Raw genomic sequence first — 20,101 nt, 5'->3', positions numbered from 1 at the left:
CTTTTTCCTCTCAGCAGGGGGAACGGTGAATCCCAAGGGAGCAGCAGGATTTTGGTGGGATTTCGTGGGGGGAATGGTGAATCCCGGGGAGCGGTGGGGATTTTGGTGGGGGGGAATGGTGAATCCCGAGGGAGTGGTGGGGATTTTGGTGGGATTTCAGTGGGGGGAATGGTGAATCCCGAGGGAGCAGGACTAGCCAAGGTCCAGCTCTAAATCATCACGGAGAGGACCCGGCTCCCACTGCATTTTGGGGATAAATCCTCCTTCATGCTCCCAGTTCTCCCAGTTCACCCCCTGCCAGCCCCACAAAGGGACCCCGGCGCCCTCATCCACCAGCATGGGGTACTGGAAGTAGCGGGTGAGAATTTAATCCCCCGGATTGTTGCTCCTGGTTACTGGGAGCATCTAAAGGCGACGCCGCCACGTTCCTGCGTTATTCATGAAGCTCTGGTGCCAGGCGGGCACCCACAGCCGGGGACAGCGGGGCAGGGAGAGGGGCACTGTGTCCGTCCGTCTGTCAGCAGGGAGGAAGGAGCTGCCCCAGTCGATGCAGACGGGCCGGGGCTGAGGACCCAGGGGGTTCCCACCATCTCCCGGCGCTGCAGGACTCCCGTCCCGATGGTTTATCCGCCGTCCTGGAGCAGTTCGGGCTGTGCTCACCCGGCCCCGGGGCATGCGCCAGCTTCACAAACGTTATAAACCATAAAAATATAAATATAAATCTATAGGTGACGCCTAAACACGCACAGCCCGGCCACGCGGCTCTCCCGGCGCCACTCCAGCCCCCACCTCTTCTCCAGCCCGGCACAAACCTCCTTATCTGCCCGCTGCCACAAACGCCACGAGAACATCCTCCTTTTCCGCCCCGGTTCGCTCCCCGGCGGTTTTTCCTCCCGGCCCGGCTCTGGCCCCAGCCAGCATCCATTTTGCGGGGAGTCAGCTGAGCCCCGGTGCGCCCAACGCAGTGGGGAGCGTGGGGTCCTGCGGAAAAAACCCAACTTTATAGGGATTTTTAACCTGCTTTTTCCAGGGAAATGAGGGGGCCGGGCAGGGAAGGGAAGCGGGAAGGGGTGGCGGGGTGAGATAATGAAGATCCCCGTGGTGAGGGCGTCTGGGACAAGGGTGGAAAGGCACTGGGCATCCCCCAGGCTGGGACCAGCAACTGTGGCGAGGAGCAGAGGGGGCTCAAGGGCACAATTTCCCCATTTCGGCTGTTTTTGACGCCCCCCAGAACTTCTCCGGCTCAGCCCCCGCGAATCCCACCCGCCTCCGCCCCGCAGGGATGCCGCCAGCAGCCGGGCGCGGGGGGCTGCGCACCTGAGGGCCGCCCGCATGGAGAACGCCGCAGCGCCGCCGGCCGTCGACGTGGACAAGGGCTTGGCCATGGCCTTCGTGGTGCTCATGTGCCTCTTCCTCCTGGCCATGATGGTGCGGTGCGGCAAGCTGCTGGTGGACCCCTACAGCGCCATCCCCACCCCCACCTGGGAAGAGGAGCAGATCAACTGAGCCGGGGTGAGCTGGCCCCAGGACCCCAACACCCCCAGGGACCCCCGAGCTTCCCACTGTCCCCAGCACCCCCAAGCCCACCCCTTGGAGCTCCCCCAAGCCCCCCCCAGCACCCCAAGAACTCCCCACTGTCCTCCAGCACCCTCAAGACACCCCCAGAGCTCCCCGCTGACCCCCAGAACCCCCAAGCCCCCCCTCAGAGCTCCCCCAAGCCCCCCCAGCACCCTCAGAGCTCCCCATTGACCCCAGCATCCCCAAGTCCCCCTAGAGCTTCCCACTGACCCCCAGCACCCCCCGAGCCCCCCAGAGCTCCCTCACCATCCCCAAGCCCCTCCCAGCACCCCTAGAGCTTCCCACTGACTCCCAGCACCCCCAAGCCCCCCTCAGAGCTCCCCCAAGCCCCCCCAGCACCCCTAGAGCTCCCCACTGACTCCCAGCACCCCCAAGCCCCCCCCAGAGCTCCCCACTGACCCCCAGCACCCCCTCAGAGCTCCCCCAAGCCACCCAGCACCCCAAAGCTCCTCACTGACCCCCAGCACCCCCCAGGCCTCATCACCTCAGAGCCACCGGTACCCTCAGGGCCCCCCACACCCTCCCCGCACCTGCCCGGCCCTCAGTCTCCCTGACCCTCAGGGCCCCCCCGGCCCTTCCCACACTCACCTTGAGGTGGCAGCACTGCGCCTTTCCCGGGACGCTGCCCCTTTAAGAGCCTCCCAGGCGCATGCGCATTGGCCAGCCCCCCCCCCCCGTAGATTGGCGAGAGAGGCCCCGCCCCTCACGCATGCGCAGTAGCGCGCCGCCGCCGCGCCGCGCTGACCGGCGGGGAGGAGCGGCTCCTCGGGTTGCTGTTACCGGAAGTGACGTTGGCCCGCTTCCGCCGTGGAGCCCCCCGCCTCCTTTCTCCTCCTTCTCCCCGACAATCGGGGTCGCGGCGGCCTCGGGGCCGCGGTGAGTGCGGCCCGGGGGGGGTACGGAGTTGGGGGGCTGGCGGCGGCGGGGAGGAGGGGAGCGGGGGGATTGGGGGGCACAGAGTGGGCGGGGGGGGTTTGGGGGGCTACAGAGGGGGCGGGGGGGGCTGTGAGGGCGCGGGGGGCGCAGAGGGGGCGATGGGGGGGGTGTGAGGGCACGAGGGGACACAGAGGGGGCGGTGGTGGCGCTGTGAGGGCGCGGGGGGGCACAGAGGGGGCGATGGGGCGGATTGGGGGGCTGTGAGGGCGCGGGGGGGCACAGAGGGGGCGGTGGGGGGGACTGGGGGGCTGTGAGGGCGCGGGAGGGGCCGGGGATCGCGGGGCGGGAGGTGTTGGGGCCTGTGTGGCGGCGGGGGGGTCATGAGGGCGCTGTGGGGCCGGGGAAGTCGGGTGGGAGGTGCGGGGGGGGGGCTGTGGGGTGGGGAGAGTTGGGGGGAGGGCTTGGGGGGGGTGTGGCGGGAGGAGAGAGTGTGAGGAGCCCCGCGTGCGGGAGGGGTGAGCTTCGTGTGGAGGTGCCGGGGGGGGGGCTGTGGGCAGGTGTTTTTGTTGGCCCCGGGGATTGATGGTGACTCAAATGGGCGCGAGTGTGGGGTGTAAGAGAGAGTCGGGGGGCTGAGGGGGGCTGGGGGCTGTGGCGGCACTGGGATGGGGCGGGAGCAATGGGGTCTGGGGTCGAGGTGTGATGGGGGCTGCTGGGGTGCAGTCACTGGAGTGGGGGTGCAGCTGGGAGCTGGCAGGGGTCTGGGGGTGGCGAGGGGTTGTGGCTGGCGGGGGGGGGGGGCCTGCAGCTGGGGGGAAATGTGGGCAGGGGGAGTGGTGGGGCCGGAGGGGGGCACAGGGCTGGTGTTGGTGGAGGAGCAGGAGGTGAGAAGGGGGAGCGGAGACGAGGATGTGCTCAGACACAGCCGGGGGGGCTGGAGGGAGAGGTGAGAGTGGGAGCGCTGCGGGGGGGGCGGGGGAAGGTGTCCGGGCAGGCCTGGCAAGGATGGAGACTGGTTGGATTGTCACCAGGGGGCTGCAGGCCTGGGCAGCCGGGGCTGCCCGTGAGGCTGGGTGTTAGAACGATCCCTGAAAGCTCTGGCATTGGGAGATGGGGCACTGGTGGGATGGGACTGGAGAGGCAGCTGCATGGTTCTCCTCCCAGGCTAGGCAGAGTGCTGGGAACTGCTCCGTCGGTTTTGCGGAGGAGAGAGCGCCCGGGGGATGAAGCGTAAGGCTCCGGCGCCCGGCGGGTTCCGAGAGGCTGTGCGGAGAGCAGAGGAGGCGTCGGGAGTCCCTGGTTGTCCTGGGAGCCTCTGGCTCCACGGTGCTTGCAGTTAGGTTGTTTTTGGCTCCCTGTGGTGTTCTCCGAGCACAACATAACGTTTTCTTCGGACTTGCTTTCCAAAAATCGGGCTTGTGCTCCTGCAAGCGCCGTGCCTTGAGGCTGTGCTGCAGCAGTGGGGTTTCACCCGCCTTTTCTCGTCTCGCTGTGGTGGCAGGTGCAGCAGAAATGGAGTCCCAGGACATCGAGGAGCTGCAGCAAGAAGTGATGGAGGAGCTGGGAATCTCCATGGAGGAGCTCCGGGATATCATCGCGAAGAGCTGGAGAAGTCAGAGTACGTGAAGCAGAAGAGGCAACAGCTGGAGGAGCTGGAGAAGTGTGTGAAACAGAAGGAAGAAGAGATGGGTCACGTTGACTGGCTCTTTGGCGACGCTTCCAGGTGAGCGTGCTGGGAATCACAGCCGCACGGCGAGGTGGGGGAGATGGTGGTGGCAGGGTCCAGTGTCCTGGGCACTGCCCATTTCCCTTCGGAGCAGACTGACGCTGTTATTCCAGTGTCCGGTTCGTTTGCCTGTGGTCACTGAGGGATAATTGCAGTTATTCCCCCGTGGCTTTAATCCTTCCTGGGAATTCTGTTCCCTCGCCTTGTCGTGGCTGTGTTTAATGAGCAGCTCCCAGCGGTCGGTTCCGGTTTCTTCAGCGGCGTTGGTGGGACGTGCTGCTGGTCTCACCTGCTGTCTCTGCCCTTCCTTTTCCCCAGAGACCTCGATAAATGCAGGATCTTGCTGAAGAATCTGTACTCCGACCTGGGCCTCCAGTACTGCGGCAGCAGTTCCGAGGACGAGGACTCGGCTGCCAAGCCCATGGAAGTGATCGAGATCCCCGATGAGGATGACGACGATGTCCTGAGTATCGATACGGGCTGGAAGCACGGTGCAGTATCTCGTTGCGCCGTGGGGTACTGAGGGGAGGGATGGAGACCCGAGCGCGGCCTGGAGGAGAACGGGAGTGAGTGGGATCTGAATAAGGATGTTGTGAAGTTGGGCAGAATGAAGCAGGAGAGGATCAGGGAGGAAATGCCGTTAGCTCATGTGAGGAGCATCATGGCGTGCATGGTTTGCTGAGGCTCATAACCGTTCCCTGGATCCTGGAGTCCCAAACTGGGATTTTTTCCATTTTCCCGACTGTTGTCCCCGTCAGTTGCTGCCTGTGCAGCGTGTCGTTCATCTCGAAAGGGCGGCTTAGCAGCAGCCTTGCTTGGGTGGATTTTGGGACAGGGAAAGAGAAGGCTTTGAATGGATGCTTTCTCTGTTCCCTCTGTTTCAGTGGCTTCACTAGGATGGATGTTTTTCCTCCCCAAGATGTTTTAAACCACTTTTTTTCTCTTTCAACACAGGCAATAGTAGTCCCAGAATCACAAGGATCAGACTCGGGTGAGTTGGAAAAGACAAACCCGCAGTGGGGTTTTGCTGGAACCCTTCAGGCAGCGTTGCATTTGGTGCAGAAAAGAAAAGGCTCTTCGTGTTTTCCTTCTCTTCCCTTCAGCTGCGGGAAGCCATGGCTGCCATGAGGAAGTCTGCCCAGGATGTTCAGAAATTCGTGGATGCCGTGAACAAGAAAACGAGTGCCCAGGACGCACAGGAAGGTCAGAGCTTCCCGGGGTTGGCAGGTGGGCTGGTGCCGTGCATGCCCTCGCCCTGCTCCTGCCTGCTGCTTATGCCTTGTTCTGAACGGTGCCAGTTTCTCCATGAAAAAGAAAAGAACTGTTCTGTTTCCATTAGGATATACCGATTCCACACTCCGATTTTTCTTTAAGCCTTTTCTGAAAGGGAAGAAACGTGGTGCAGTTTCTGTAATGTGGAAGTTTTTTAATGATGTGTAAAACTCACTCCCTGATTACTTGGGCTGACTGAGGTGGAGGAAGGCTGAAGGATGCCTCCTGCCTCAGCTGCACCAGATGTTCTTCCCACCGCATGCCATAAAATCATGGATCTTTGGGCAGTTTCTAACCCCTTTTCTGGTTGTTGTTCCTTGGGCAGATGCACAGGCCCCTCAGGAAGCTCCGAGCACTGTCCAGCCCGCTGGCCCTGTAGCGACGGGGAGTGATCTCAGCAATGACGGTGACCTGAACGTTGGCATGAGGATCCTGGGCAAGAAGAGAACCAAAACGTGGCACAAAGGAACTCTGATTGCAATCCAGACGGTCGGTACGTCCCGCGCTTGCTGCTGGGTCTCGGTGCTGGTGGCTCTCCCTGAGCTTTGGGTGGGTGATGTTGATCAGGCTCCTGTGTCAGAAGACCTGGTGCCACCTGGAACGAGTTGTGAAAGCAACACGTCTCCACACAATGTTTTACCTTACAAATTAATTTCTGAAAGGCTTTCAGATAAGTTCTGAGCCTGGGTCAGAATGCTGCGTGGCGTTGGACCTGCCCTGGGAAATCACTTGGCTTTTGTTTATCTGGCTGAAACATCTTCTGAATGTTCATCTGAAACGTCTTCCAGGCGCTGGGAAGAAGTACAAAGTGAAGTTTGATAATAAAGGGAAGAGTTTGCTTTCGGGCAATCACATCGCTTACGACTATCACCCCTCCCCTGAGAAACACTACGTTGGCAGCAGGGTTGTGGCAAAATACAAAGATGGGAATCAAGTCTGGCTGTATGCCGGCATTGTGGCCGAAACCCCGAACGTGAAGAACAAAGACAGGTATGAATTCTCCTCCACCGTCACGTACCTCCCTCCCCGCTCTTTGTTTTGGTTTTTAGAGAGAAAAGAAAAGGAAAAAAAGTACATTTGTGTACTTGCTATCATGGGAGCTGAAATCTTTTCTGCCTTTTCCGGAGACGTGGCTCTGAGTGTGTTGATTCTGTTGTCTTATCTCTGAAAGCTCTGGGTGGAGGTTTCGTTCTCTTACTCATGTCCCCGAGTCAGAAATTATATCTGGGAATTCATTCAAATTATCAAACAGACATAAGCCTGCGCTGCTCGGGGCACGAAACGGAGCGTTAGGAAACACGAGCTGGCGGAGCGTTGCCAGAGCACTTTTGGGGAGGAGCAGCAGGTGTGGAGCAGCCTTTGCAGTCTGTCGTGCAGCCCTTACGCGGCTCCGTAGCCCCGAGATGGTATTTAGAGGCGCGCAGCGCTAAGTGGGTGCTGTATCCAGCCTTGGGGTACCCCTTTTCCAGCTCCTGGTCCCCCCCAGGCACTGGGGACACTCCCATGCTTGTCTCCTGTCTGCAGGGCACCCCGGAGGTGTCCCCCAGCTCCCTCCCTGTGGTGCTGTTGGGGTTGCCTTGTGCAGCCTCTGCTGCTGCTTTGCCCCAGAGACTTCCAAAGATATGTTTTCTTGAAGGAGAGTAGGAGCAATTAAACTGTCTTTTCTCTCCCTTTACCTCCTGTGGCCCAGGCACAGAGGGAATCTGGAGCTCAGGGAAGAGGGTCTGGCTGGGCTGTGCTGCTGGGAAGGCTTTGGGCAGCCTCCCTTTTGATTTGAGAGCACAGGAGTAGCTTGGGGCTTGGGGGGAGAGCCGTCCGAGAGAACCCAGGGAAGTGCAGTGCTGCAAAGCTCGTGGTCTCCTGGCAGAAGTGGTCACTTCGTTCTGGCCTCACCCACCGGGTGTGATCTGAGGGGCCTTTGGGACTGGCAGGAGAACGAGAGTGGTGCTCCACTTCCATTACGTGATGCGAAGCTGCGTTTTATTCAGCTGCATTTTTAATTCCGACTTCCAACGCTGCTGTTCTCCAGGTTCTTGATCTTCTTTGATGATGGCTACGCTTCATACGTCAGGAGTGGGAGCTGTACCCGATCTGCAGGCCACGTTGAGTGATCCTCTGCTCCTCCTGTGTCCTCACACTGAAGCTGTATGGAGAGCCTGTGGGTGTATGAAGGAGCCAGGGCTCAAAAGTCAGGGAATAGACTCATGTTCCCTTGGGTGCTGTGCCTGTAGACGTTTGCACTGTAGCTGGAGGAAATAGTGGTTTGTTACCAGCAGAGGGAGGGTGCTGTGACTCCTTGTGCTCTGGGTACGCTATCGTGGCTGGATGCCCCACCAAAAACTGGCCACTCGGGATTGCTTGCTTGATTGTTCTTCTGTCAAATCCATCTGGGATCTCTTTAAAAAGAATTCAAGGTTCTCTTTCCCTCCTCTACCCTTCTCCATCCGTCCCTTCTGAACAGTGGAAAGACCTGGAAGACATAGAGGATGTCTCCTGTCGCGATTTCATTGAGGAGTACATCACAGCCTACCCCAACCGTCCCATGGTGCTGCTGAAGAACGGCCAGCTGATCAAAAAGGCGGAAGTGGGAAGGGACCTGGTGGAAATCCAGAGTGGAAGAAGTGGATGGCAGTCTGGTCAAAATCCTTTCCTGGTAGGGCGATTCCCTTCTCCCAGTCGAATGGGAAGCTGGGCTGGAATTTGTGTCGAGGAAGGGCTGGCTCCGTTGGGCCGATCAAGTCTGGTTTCCTCGCTGATGGTCAGGCAGGGTCCTGGGGCGAGCCGGTGTTTCGCTCTCTAGGTAGGAAGTGTCTCCTGTGAGTTCATGCGGAGGTGAGACTCTCATTTGCCACGAAGAAAGCTTCAGAAGCCTTTTAAAGCATTTTGCCTGTGAAACTTCAAAGTGGTAGATGAATAAGAAACGAAATCCATCACCTGTGGGTATTCCATCCTGGTCCCTTTCGTGGTGTAAACACAGAGCCATGTCTCCTGCCCAGGACACGAGTGCTGGTTTGAGAAGCAGGAGAGAAACGGAGCAGAGAGCCGCGATAATCCGCGCGCTCCAATTCTGCAGCTTGCAGAGAGGCAGCAGACGTAGAGTCTTGGCCCCCTCCCCCGCCTCGGTAACCGCGTCGCCGCCGGGGCTGGGGAGGGACGATGTACGCCCGCAGGTCTGATCTCCCTGTCCCAGAGCAGGTTGGCTCTGGGCAGAGCGGTTGGCATGTCTCCTGAGGGAGGCTGGTTCCTCCAGCAACGCCCCGTTAGCCAGTTGTCAGGCTAAGGATAGAACTGGACCTCTTTCCAGGTTTGGTTTGTATTCCCTGGGTATGATATTGGTGTTTCCCTGCATATGCTGAATTGCTGCCTTTGTCCTGCACGGTCTTCCAAGAGCCTTCAGGTCAATGCTTTGCCTCCTTTCCGTTGGATTCTGCTCGCTGGGAAAGCACGCCGCCGTCTCCCAGGCCTGCGTTGTGCTCCGGGAAGCTCTTGCCGTAGGTGCTGTGAGTGTTGTCTTCTCCTTGCTGCAGGATGACAAACGCTGTGAGTGGATTTACCGGGGTTCCACGCGCCTGGAGCCCATGTTCAGCATGAAAACTTCCACAGCCTCCACCCAGGAAAAGAAGCAAAGTGGACAAGCAAGGACTCGTCCCAACGTCGGTGTGTGGCGTTTTTCCTTTGGATCCTGGGATGGGAATGAATGCCTTGGGGTCGGCGGGGGCGGGTGGGTGATTTTGGATTTGGGTTGGGTTTGGTGGTGGTTGTTTCTTAGCAGAACTCCCGGAGGATTCAGATTTACAGTGGGCTTTTCCTCCTGGCATAAAGATGCCGCAAAACCAGACCGCAGTTGCGTGAAGCGGCCAGAATCTGTTTGGGGCGACTGCCGGTGACTCGGAGCTCGGCCAGTGACCCGGTGTTGGTTGCAAACGCCACCGTTTTGGTTGCCTTCAGGGCTAAACCAATGTTTTGTGGCCAGTACGACGAACTTTGGTTGACGGTAGAGACTTTTCCTGTTGACACTTTGCTTTTTCCCCTTCCCTGTAGGTGCTGTCAGGAGCAAAGGGCCGGTGGTACAGTACACCCAGGATTTAACGGGAGCTGGCACCCAGTACAAACCTTTGGAGCAGATGCAGGCGGCCTCGCTGGCTGCACGGCCCGTTTCTCCGCAGCCCACCGAGACGGAGTAAGTACTTGAGCCCGTTCTCTGCTTCCACCACCGCCTCCTTTGCGCTTCGTCTCCGGTGCTCGGCTCTTTCCGTGTAGAGGAACCCTCAGGTGCAGGTCTCCTCCATGACTAGGCTTGTTTCCTGGTTACACACGTTGGTTTTAGTCGTTCTTCTGGGGAAAACTAGAGATAAAGGCTACTGGATGAGTAATTGGGGCGGGAGAGCTGATGGCCCACCACCCCCTAAGCCAGATGCCATGTTCTAGAGCTTCGCACTTCATGTATTTCCAAGTTAGAACGTTTACTCCTTCTCTTCTGAAAATCTGAATTGCTCCCTCGTGTCACGATCCAGGCACTGGCCCCCGGCTGCCTTGTGTCCCTCCACTCGGACTGACCTGCTCCCAGAACCCAATGACTTACGAGGCACTGAGAACTCGGCGTCAGTGGTTGGTTTCAGTGGTCACGGACCAAACCTGATAAAGCTTAACCACGGCCAAGCCGCAGACGTGCCTCCCGCCACCCGGAGCCCAAGCGGGACGTTTCCGGAGGCGCGGGCTAGTGCCGAAGGAGGCCTGGATGAAGGAGGAACTCGGCCTCGTGATGAAGGGAGCGTGTCGGAGAACACCAGGGTACCTGGGCACGTGCTCCGGGACTGTAATAACTCTCTAGAGCAGAGAGGTGCTGACCCAGCCCCTTCTTGTCACCACTGTGGATTTCCCATCCGAATTTACGGACGCCTGGTCCCCTGCCAGCACGTCTTCTGCTGTGACTGTGCCTTGCTGCACCGGCTGAAGGGAGAGAGGAGATGTCTCAGCTGTGAGGAACCTGTCCAGCACGTGAATCTGTATGCACCAGATGGTCTCAAGCTCTAGCAGCGTCTAAGAAAGCCCACCTGCCTCCGGTCTCAGGAGGGGGTTCCTCTCCAAGTACCAGTGCAGTACGCCCCGTTGCCCCTGGATGCGGAGGCTGACTTGGAAATTCTCCTCCTGAGCCGTTCCACCCAAGACCTGAGATCGAAGCCGCGATAGCCTTGCCCCATCTCTTCCGTAACCAAGAGAGGCCGACGCTGAGGAGGAACGAGAAACACAACGCTGGCGCCGGTGCCGCCGTCCAGGGCCCCACCTGTGCCAGGGATTGCCGAGGGACCCCAGGCTGCCAGGGCTTAGGAGACGCGCAGTGTACGCCGCGCGAAGACCGTAAAGTCGGACTGCGGCGATCGGCCTCGCCGGCGGCCGCATCTCTCCCGTTCCATCCGACGCCTCGCAGCGCTCCCAAGAAACACTTTGTGTTCCTGGCCCCGCGGAGCTTTGGCTTTAGGATCGTGTTTTCCAGTCCTGATCCAGCAGACACTACAGCCGCTTCCTGCCCTGCCCTTAAACAGTGAACTGCTGGAAGACACTGGTTTTTGACAGTGCCTGAAGGCAGCGTGCTGTGTGTCCGTGTCCCCGCTTTCCCCCAGGGACGCTGTCGAGTTAAAAACACATTGGTTTTATACTATTAAAACTGGGAGAATGGTTTTTTCACTCTGGTGTGTGTTTACTCTGAGGAAGGCCTGGTTCTCTTCCCTCTCTCGTCTTGCTTTCAAGTTCTACAGTGGCAGGGAGCTGCTGTCAGCCGCTTCTGACTCTTTAAAGCCCGTTGCCGGAAGCTTTTTCTCTTGCTCTGGAATTTTGAAACGTGTGTGAACACCTTGCAGAAACGCTGACCCCCTCCCGCTCTCCCCAGCTCCTCTGTCTGCCCTGATAACATAACAGCGTTCTTCCACTTGTGAGAAAACCAGTGGCCAGTTTGGGGTGTTTTTCTGTTGAATCGGTGTAAATGGATCGAAAACCTCCGCGGTTGTTGTCTGGGAACGTGAGGGTGGGGTCTTCCAGGTGCCTCCCACCCTCCCGATGTTGAGCGTCGGGCCGCGGAGGTGCTGGGGAGCCCCTCGGAGCCCCGTCGCCAGTGACCTTCTCACGTTCCCTCGTGCAGTCTTGTTACTCGCTGCGAACAAAAGAGCCTCTGTGCTGCTCGTTCCCTTGCTGCTCGGGATTTTTGCACTGATTGAGCCTCTGTAACATCTTTGTTTCTCTGCTTGCAGGGGTTTTCTTCGTGCACGGTGTTGTCCAGCTTGCTGGAACGAGGGCCTTGGACCACCCTCGTTACGCTCCCTCTCACCCCACACCTCCCTGCCAAACAAACAGCAGTGTGTCAGAGTAGTTTTCAATTTAGCCGAGGTCCAGCGTGCGTTGGGTCGTTGCGGGATGGCGGTAGCAAAGTAGTCAGAAACGAGCCGGTTTTCACACTTATTGGGGAAAAAGTCTGCTTGGTTTCTCTTGGAAGGAGCCCCGTGTCTGTACTTCCGTGTGGAAGCGTTAGTTTTTCTCTAGCCCCTCTCTAAATCCTACGGTCGTGTGCAGCGTCTTGCAAATCGCCTCCCTTCTTCCCCGTGCAGATGCTCCGAAGGTCAGCTGGCCCGTCGAGAAAGCCAAGTGGCCAGAGAAAAGCACTTCCTTCCGTCCCAGCTCCGTGGGCTATGGGCAGTCATCGCCGCCAGTCGCCGGTCCTGAGCGATACACCCGCGGCGGGGCCGGGCCGGCGCGGCCCTGCAGCATCGGTAAGCGCGCCGTGTCGGCGTCCTCAGTGGCAGCCCGGGTGGCGTGTTGGGGTTTGGTGGGGTTTATTTGTCCTGGATCGACGCCTTCATTTGCCAGCTCCTCCAGTCCCGAGCAGCTTGTCTTCCTTCCACCTTGTTTCCCCTCCCAGACATCATTCGTTACATTTTGTTGTTGATTTGAGCTCCCAGGTCTCTTGTCATAGAACCACAGAATCCTGGAATGGTTGGGCTGGAAGGGACCCTCAGAGATCACCCAGTTCCAACCCCCCTGCATGGGGCAGGGACACCCTCCAACTACACCAGGTTGCCCAAAGCCCATCCAACCTGGCCTGGAACACTTCCAGGGATGGGGCAGCCACAGCTTCTCTGGGCAAACCTGACCCAGTGCCTCACCACCCTCAGAGGGAAGAATTTCTGCCTTAGATCTTATCAGTTCTGAGCAGCAGGTGGGACTGCTGGCCAAAGCTCTGCCCCTGTCTGTTTTCCGAGCAACTGCTGTTCCACGAGCTCTCTGGGTCGGGGGGGCAGCTGCCATTATGTAAGCTGCAGGTGGCTCTTCCCAGCGGTGGGGTTTGTGCCAATCAATCTGCTGCACAGAAGCTGTTGATTCTATTCTGAGACCGCAACCAGCTCATGCTTGTTTCTGCTTCCCCAGTTTGGATTTGGGGTTTTTTTCCTGCGTTCTCTGCTGCTGTAACGCTCCCCTCGGGGTCTGCCCAGCCTCGCTCGCCAGGGATGCTGGGGCTTGGGTCTCACTGGGCTGAGCAGCAAAGCCCACCGAGGTGTCCCAGTGTGCAACCAGCAGCTGCTTGATGGGAGCGAAGTCCCTAAAATTTCCCTTTGCAGTCTGAGGAGGAAGCACCCGCTCGTCCTTAAGCCGCGCTTGCTCAGTGTATCCCTTTCCTGCCCAGGCTCCCCCAGCGGCCCGGCAGGCAGCGGCACAGCGCAGCCCTCTGTCCACGGCATGATGGAGGACCGCGTGCCCAACGAGCCCTCTTACCGAGCCCCCCTGGAGAAACTCTTCTACCTGCCGCACGTCTGCAGCTACACCTGCGTGTCCCGCGTCCGCCCCATCCGCAGCGACCAGTACCGCAGCAAAAACCCGCTGCTCATCCCGCTGCTCTACGACTTCCGACGGATGACCGCCCGCCGGCGGGTGAACCGCAAGATGGGCTTCCACGTCCTCTACAAGACGCCGTGCGGGCTGTGCCTGCGAACCATGCAGGAGATCGAGCGGTACCTATTTCGAGACAGACTGGCACTTCCTTTTCCTGGAATGTTCTGCCTGGACCCCTACGTGCTGGTGGACCGCAAGTTCCAGCCCTACAAACCATACTACTACATCGCAGACATTACCAAGGGCAGGGAGGACGTGCCGCTGTCCTGCGTCAACGAGATCGATAACACCCCGCCGCCGCAGGTGGCCTACAGCAAAGAGCGCATCCCCCGGCAAAGGGGTTTACATCAACACCAGCTGGGAGTTCCTCGTGGCTGCGACTGCAAAGATGGCTGCAGAGACAAGTAGGTGACTCCTCGTGTGGCTGGCTGGGGTGGGAGGGTGGGGGGCAGCACCCGGCCGCGCTGCCTGCCCTGGTAACAACCCCCTGGGGATCTGCTCTGCACTCTGAGCCCACGCAGCTCTGGTGGTGCCAGGTTTGGCTCCAGGTCAAGCCCTGCGTGCCCATCCCTCGCGTATACGCGTGCAGAAGATGGGATTTCTTTTCCTTCCTGCAAAACTGGCACGTGGAACTAACCTCTGGGGCACGGGTGGGTTTTCTTGTGTGTCTCCAGATCGAAAATGTGCCTGTCACCAGCTGACAGTCCAAGCGACGGGCTGCACCCCGGGTGGGCAGATCAACCCCAATTCCGGATACCAGCACAAAAGGCTGGAGGAGTGCCTCCCGACAGGGTGAGTAGAGCTGTGCCTTCTCCTTCCCTCGCAAACCCCAGCCCCAGAACCCCCGATGCCACCAGAGAGGCAGTATTTTCCCAGTGCTGAAAACCTGCCTCTGTTCTTCATTTGTTTGCCATGTGCCGTCCGGGATCTCCGTGCGTTGCCGGAGAACCTGGCACCTCCTCTCCCCCTGCTCTGCTGAGCTTTAAGCCGCTGTGCAAGTCGCTTGGCGGCGTTACTGGTGCCCCACCACGCCTCGGGGTGTTGGTTTCTCGGGGAAGGTGCACCGTTCTCCTTCCTTTCAGAGTTTACGAGTGTAACAAGAGGTGCAAGTGCAACGTCAACATGTGCACCAACCGCCTGGTCCAGCACGGGCTCCAGGTGCGGCTGCAGGTGTTCAAGACCCAGGAACAAGGGCTGGGCATCCGCTGCCTGGACGACATCGCGAAAGGCTCTTTCGTCTGCATCTACGCAGGTAGGATCTCGCCCCGGAACGAGCAGGAGGAGGCTCTTCGTGCTGAATGAAAAGCCTTCGTCGAGCCAGCGCTCTTCCCAGCGGTGCCGTGTGTTTGTCTTGGTGATGGAGTGGGGGAATAAGTATTTGGAAAGATCTGGTTGTGTCAGGCCAGAGGTCTGGGCTTTGTGTATCACAAAACCCAGCGGAACGGGTGTGAAGCTCCTCCCGTGCCGGCTAACGGAACAGGAAAGTAAAAACTGAGATGACGGAACTTGCAGCGTTTTCGGTTTCCGGATCGGTGCCCCTCCCTCGCCGGGTTCTGCACCGAGATGCCGCAGAAACCAGCGTGGGTGGCAGCGCCGTGCGGAGAGGATCCCCCGCGCTGTATCTGCGTCCTGAGGGCGAATCCACACGTAGCTGCTTCCCGTTGACATCGCTCCGGTCGCCGGGATGTCGGCGCAATCCAATAAAATGCAGAAGTTGCGCGGCGCGGTTGCGCCAGCTCTGAAAGTGAGCTAACCACGGGCATTGCCGGAGTTGGCACTGGTTTCTCGCCCTCAATTTTGCCTCTGTGCTACACCCTCACCTCCAGCCCTCCAAAGTGAAAGGTGGTCACCCTGTTTGAGTTGTTTGGAGATCTCCCCGTTGGGGAAGTTAACGAAGGATGGCGCTTTGGACAGCCACGTGCTTCAGGTTTTCCTTGCCTCAGAGTATCAGGGTGATATGTTGTCCGTTCCCAGCCCGGCTTCGGAATGAGGTGGTGTCAGTCCTGTCTGCTCCTCAGTGAGCCTTCTGGTGGAGGGTGTCCCTGCCCGTGGCAGGGGGGTTGGAACCGGATGATCTTTAAGGTCCCTTCCAACCCAAACTGTCCTGTGATTCTATGATGAAACCGATGAGGTAGGAATGTCATCCCTGGAAAACTCACACTTAGTTTTCCTATTTCCCACCCCCAGGGAAAATCCTGACGGATGACTTTGCTGACAAAGAGGGGTTAGAGATGGGCGACGAATATTTTGCAAACCTGGATCACATTGAGAGCGTGGAGAACTTCAGGAGGGCTACGAGAGCGACGCGAAATGCTCTTCTGACAGCAGCGGGGTGGACCTCAAGGACGAAGAGGAGGAAAACACAGGCACTGAGGAGCAGGAGGAGTCCAACGAGGACAGCTCTGACGACAACTTCTGCAAGGACGAGGACTTCAGCACCAGCTCGGTGTGGCGCAGCTATGCCACGCGACGGCAGACCCGGGGCCAGAAGGAGAACGGGCTGTCGGAGACGGCCTCCAAGGACTCGGGGCTCACCCGGCAGATCAGCCACGATGAGGTGGCGGCGGCTGCCTCCTGTAAGCTCCCGGTGTCCGAGGAGACCTCGAAGAACAAAGTGGCCTCGTGGCTGAGCTCCAACAGCATGTCTGACGGCTTCCAGGACAACGACAGCACCTCCTCCTTCAAGATAGCGAAGTGGCGAGGCCAAGGCTGGCAAAACGGAGCTCCCTGGTGAGAGAGAGAAAACCTCTGCTTCTGCCCCGGGCGACCCGGATGGAGAATCGAAGGCAGCGAAGAAGACGTAAGGGGAGTGCTGTGGGATTGGGCTGGGAGATTCCTGCCTTGGGGGCATGGATGAGGAAACAGAGACACAGCGATGTGCCCCGTGGCACTACCAGGCGGATCGTGGTGCTGCTGGGTGTCCCCTTGCCCTGTTGTACTTGGCCTTTGCCCACCGTGGTGGGGCAGGGTGGTGCCTTTCCCCTTCCTGGGGGAAGTTGTGGCACAAGAGGCTGCCAAGAAGTTGCTCAAGCATGAAATGGGCTGAACATCCCTCCTGCCCTGGGTGCCACGCGCTGGTGCAGCTCAGAGAGGGAAACCGCCTGCCCGGGTACCGGCGGTGGGGTGGAGAGTGTCCAGACGGGGCTGGGAGCTGGTGGGTGGTGGTGGTCTCTGTCCACTTCCTGCTCCAGAGAGGGGACTCAGAGACTCCCTGTGTGGGATACGGAGGGTGGGAGGGCTGTGGTGGTAACGTGGCCCTTCGGAGCAGCCCCTGGAGCGGGTGTCACGCTGGGCGGTGGGGACAGCCGGCTTCTCCCGACCCGGGCTGGTGTTCACAGGGAGAGTTGCCACAGCAGGGCTGAAGGGTGCTCCAAGAAGGAGAGATTTTAATCTTCTGCACTTCTCCCCTCTGCAGGAACCTGAAGATTCAACCAAAATTCCCGGGTAAGGTTCCTTAAATTGTTGTTTTCCTGCTTTTTACTTCCAAATTTGCCTCTGAGTTGCTGCAGCTCCAGGGCTGCCCCTTAACTCTGCTGCTGCCGGAGTAAACGGAGAGGCTGGGAGGTTTGGGCTGTGCCCCAGTGTGCACTGGCAGATTAAACGCTCGGAGACGACAGTCCCAGCCAGCTCCCAGCTTTCCCAGCTCTCCGTGTCCGCTGGGCCCACGGACAGGCTCCCTGGAGACGCAAAGTGACCCGCTCTGTCCTCACCCCCCAGCTGAGCGACTTGGGAAGGATGTACGGCTACAACCCCAGCCCTCCCAAACTGGAAGGGATCCGGAGGCCGACGAGCAAGACGGCCCTGCTGCAGAGCAGGCGGCATTCCCTCGCCCCGCAGCCCACCACGGATGTAAGCGGGGATCCCTGGGGCTGCGGACGTGGGCTGGAAGGGGTGGGCCTGGCTCTGCCTCAACTCCAAACTGGTTTGATGACGACCTCGAACCTTGCTTTGGGTGGTTTCTAGGCCGCTCTCGTTCCCAGTTGAGCACCAGCGCAGGGCTTGTGGCTCATGGTTGGGATTTCCTTCAGGCAGTGGGGATCTTCCATGGTTCTGAAAGCCCAAAAAAAGAGGACAAGTGGTGTTGGGCCGTGTGTCGTAATGGGATGTAGCACCTTGGCTCGCATGCCCAGCGCACCAGGGGCCCGTTCCTCGGCAGAGCTGGGTCTAGGAAGCCGTCTCAGGGCATGGTCTCTGTTTTTTGGGATTTTCTCCTTTCCTTGCAAAACCTCAGAGCACCTAATGGTGCGGACTCATGCCCTTGAAACGGTGCAGACTCATGAAACCCCACTGCTGTTTGAAACCTCGGCTCATGAGGTGGGGTTCCTGTCCCGCTCCAGCTCCGATCGCGGTGTCTCCACGCATGATCCACTTCAAAAGGGCTTCTTGGAGCACGGAGGGCCTCTGCTAAAAGAGCAAAGTGCTGCTGGGGGGAAAGGGGAGCCCTGGATGCTGCTGGAGCGACGCTCTCCCCTGAGCCAAGCTGCTGTTGCTGCCTTTCCGCAGGACGTGCTGACCCTGTCGAGCAGCACGGACAGCGACGGCGAGAACGGGCAGGCGGCGGCGGGGCAGGCGCAGGGCACCGCCAACGACAGCGACGACATCCAGACCATCTCCTCGGGCTCCGAGGAGGAGGAGGGGGATGACAAGAAAAACCCCTCGTCTGGGTCAGGTGAGGACAGGCTGCTGGGGGAGGAAAGTACGGAGGTGCAGCGAGAAATTTGAGCCAGAAACCCCCAGGAAGGGCTGATGGGGACGTAGCAGCTGCGAGCGTGGAGCATCCTGCTCCAGCCTCCTCGGGAGCTTTGTCCCCACTTGCCGAGGTCTGAGGCTTCCCGTCGTGTGGTTTGCGACGTAACTGCAAAACCCCGTCCGCAAGTCTAGAGGTTTGTGGATATCTAAGAAAAGTAACGGGTTTCCAGGCTCCGCTGGGTCGGAGCCATCCCAGGGTGGTAATTTAGATCTGAGCGCATCCCTGTGGGGTTTGTGGGGCCGGGAGCACTGCTGGGGGCTCCTCTCCCGGCCGACGGAGGGAGAACGTGGCAGGGTTTGCTCTTCTCCCGTGGTAGGTCCCGTCAAGAGGCAGGGTGGCGGTGAAATCCACCCGCGGCTTCGCCCTGAAATCCACCCACGGCATCGCCATCAAGTCCACCAACATGGCAGCGGCCGACAAGGGCGAGAGCGCGCCGTCCACAGAACCACGCGCCAGTTCTACGACGGAGAGGAGTCCTGTTACATCATCGACGCCAAGCTGGAAGGGAACCTGGGCCGGTTACCTCAACGTGAGTCGCTGCCCTGGCCAGGGCCCGGGGCAACATCCCTTGGCAGCTGAGAGGGGAAAGGGACCTCTTTGGGGTGACCGGTGCTTTCAGCGGGCCTGTTCCTCCCCAAGACTAGAGAAATACAGTAAAAAAAGTGGGAAAAGAGCAGGACTGGGAGGGTGATCCACCCCACCCGAGTGAAACAGGGCAGCTGCTCCGGCCCCGTGACGCGTGGCAAGCGGATGGCTTGAGTCAGTCCTTCCAGCGACCGTTACCTTTGCGAGCGCGGGTCTTGTGACTCATCCCGTGCAGGCAGGGGAGGGAGTGTGTCCCGTTCCAGCTGGATGCAGCAGACAAATCAGGAATGCTGCGTGTTTGGAAAGGCTGGTGTTTGCTGTCGGTCCCTCCCGACGCAGGAACTCGCTCACTGTGTGTCTCCGCTCCCGTTACAGCACAGCTGCAGCCCCAACCTCTTCGTGCAGAACGTTTTCCGTGGACACGCACGACCTCCGCTTCCCCTGGGTCGCCTTCTTCGCCAGCAAGTGAGTCGCGACGCCCGCGGGGAAGGGGCTTGCTCGGAGCCGGCTCCGTGGCCGGGGCGGCGCGTTCCCTGCTCCTGGTGACGGCTGTTTCCCACCAGCCTGAGCAGGGGAGAAGCGCGGAGATGAGCGGGGGTGAGGACCGCGCTTCCTACAGGGGAGATTCCGGTGCGATTCCCATCAGTTTTGGGTCTTTCAAAGGGGAGTCAAGCACGGAGCAGCCACCCAGCTGCTTGAGTCACAAACCGCTTGGGCAGCGGTGAATCCCTGCCACGTGCCTCTGGGGCTCCGCGAACGCGGTGTCTCCTCTGGGAAGCCCCACGGGAGGGATTCACGGGGACTTTGTCCCTTCGCTCGCTGCGGAGCCGCAGGCCGCCGCGCTGGCGGCTTCACCCCTGCGCCGTCCTGCCGGAGAGGTCGTGCGTGTGTGTCGCGCTCTGCCAGCAGGAGGTCCAGCTTCTCCCCCTCTTTGGAATGGCCTCTTTTCCCAGCCTCTGCTCTCTGCTCCCTTTCCCAGGAGGATCCGAGCCGGCACGGAGCTGACGTGGGATTACAACTACGAATGGGGCAGCGTGGAAGGCAAAGAGCTGCTGTGCTGCTGCGGGGCCATCGAGTGCCGCGGGCGGCCTGCTGTGAGCCCACCCGGTGCCCGCCGCGTCCCTCTCGACCCGCTGGTCGCTGACTGTCCCCTGCCCGGGGTGATGGCTCTTCTCCAGAGGCGGCTGTTCCATCGTGGCCGTTACGAAGGCGAAATTCGCTTGAAAATTACAGCGGCAGATGGACACGGACCGGGAACGTGACTGTGAGCGGTGGCTGCAGTGGGGGGTGATGCCCAAACCAGCTGCCTGATGCTGCCAACTTCCCTTCTGCCCCATCCAGGGGCTGCCCTCCCCTGCCAGGGGACGGTGCCTCCCCTCTGTGCCGCGGGAAAGGCCGGTGAGCGGAGCCGTGACGGCCTGAGCTGGTGGCGAGCG

General features: G+C 59.7%; 3 protein-coding genes across 3 annotated transcripts; all 3 read left to right on the top strand.

Moving 5' to 3' along the window:
* Positions 1–3,677: 3,677 nt before the first annotated feature.
* SETDB1 (SET domain bifurcated histone lysine methyltransferase 1) lies at positions 3,678–16,121 on the top strand. The gene is made up of 14 exons (XM_086628263.1): positions 3,678–3,684; positions 3,956–4,072; positions 4,501–4,676; positions 5,284–5,407; positions 5,778–5,945; positions 6,241–6,442; positions 7,482–7,518; positions 7,914–8,036; positions 10,606–10,810; positions 12,052–12,213; positions 13,125–13,670; positions 14,005–14,122; positions 14,413–14,582; positions 15,518–16,121. The coding sequence occupies exons 1-14, from the start codon at positions 3,678–3,680 to the stop codon at positions 15,958–15,960; spliced, it is 2,598 nt and encodes an 865-aa protein (XP_086484389.1). The 3' UTR covers positions 15,961–16,121.
* On the top strand, positions 8,631–10,641 carry LOC147526593 (uncharacterized). The gene is made up of 3 exons (XM_086628236.1): positions 8,631–9,109; positions 9,494–9,632; positions 9,967–10,641. The coding sequence occupies exons 1-3, from the start codon at positions 8,854–8,856 to the stop codon at positions 10,484–10,486; spliced, it is 915 nt and encodes a 304-aa protein (XP_086484362.1). The 5' UTR covers positions 8,631–8,853; the 3' UTR covers positions 10,487–10,641.
* On the top strand, positions 15,972–18,724 carry LOC147526592 (histone-lysine N-methyltransferase SETDB1-like). Its single transcript, XM_086628261.1, has 6 exons — positions 15,972–16,060; positions 16,746–16,779; positions 17,048–17,179; positions 17,834–17,999; positions 18,397–18,609; positions 18,720–18,724. The coding sequence occupies exons 1-6, from the start codon at positions 15,972–15,974 to the stop codon at positions 18,722–18,724; spliced, it is 639 nt and encodes a 212-aa protein (XP_086484387.1).
* Positions 18,725–20,101: the final 1,377 nt, after the last annotated feature.

Source organism: Tauraco erythrolophus, chromosome 30 (genome assembly GCF_009769465.1).
Source record: "Tauraco erythrolophus isolate bTauEry1 chromosome 30, bTauEry1.pri, whole genome shotgun sequence".
In the NCBI taxonomy this organism is placed as follows: domain Eukaryota; kingdom Metazoa; phylum Chordata; class Aves; order Musophagiformes; family Musophagidae; genus Tauraco; species Tauraco erythrolophus.
Note: the sequence above shows the minus strand (reverse complement) of the source record. Positions and strands in the feature narration are given on the sequence as shown.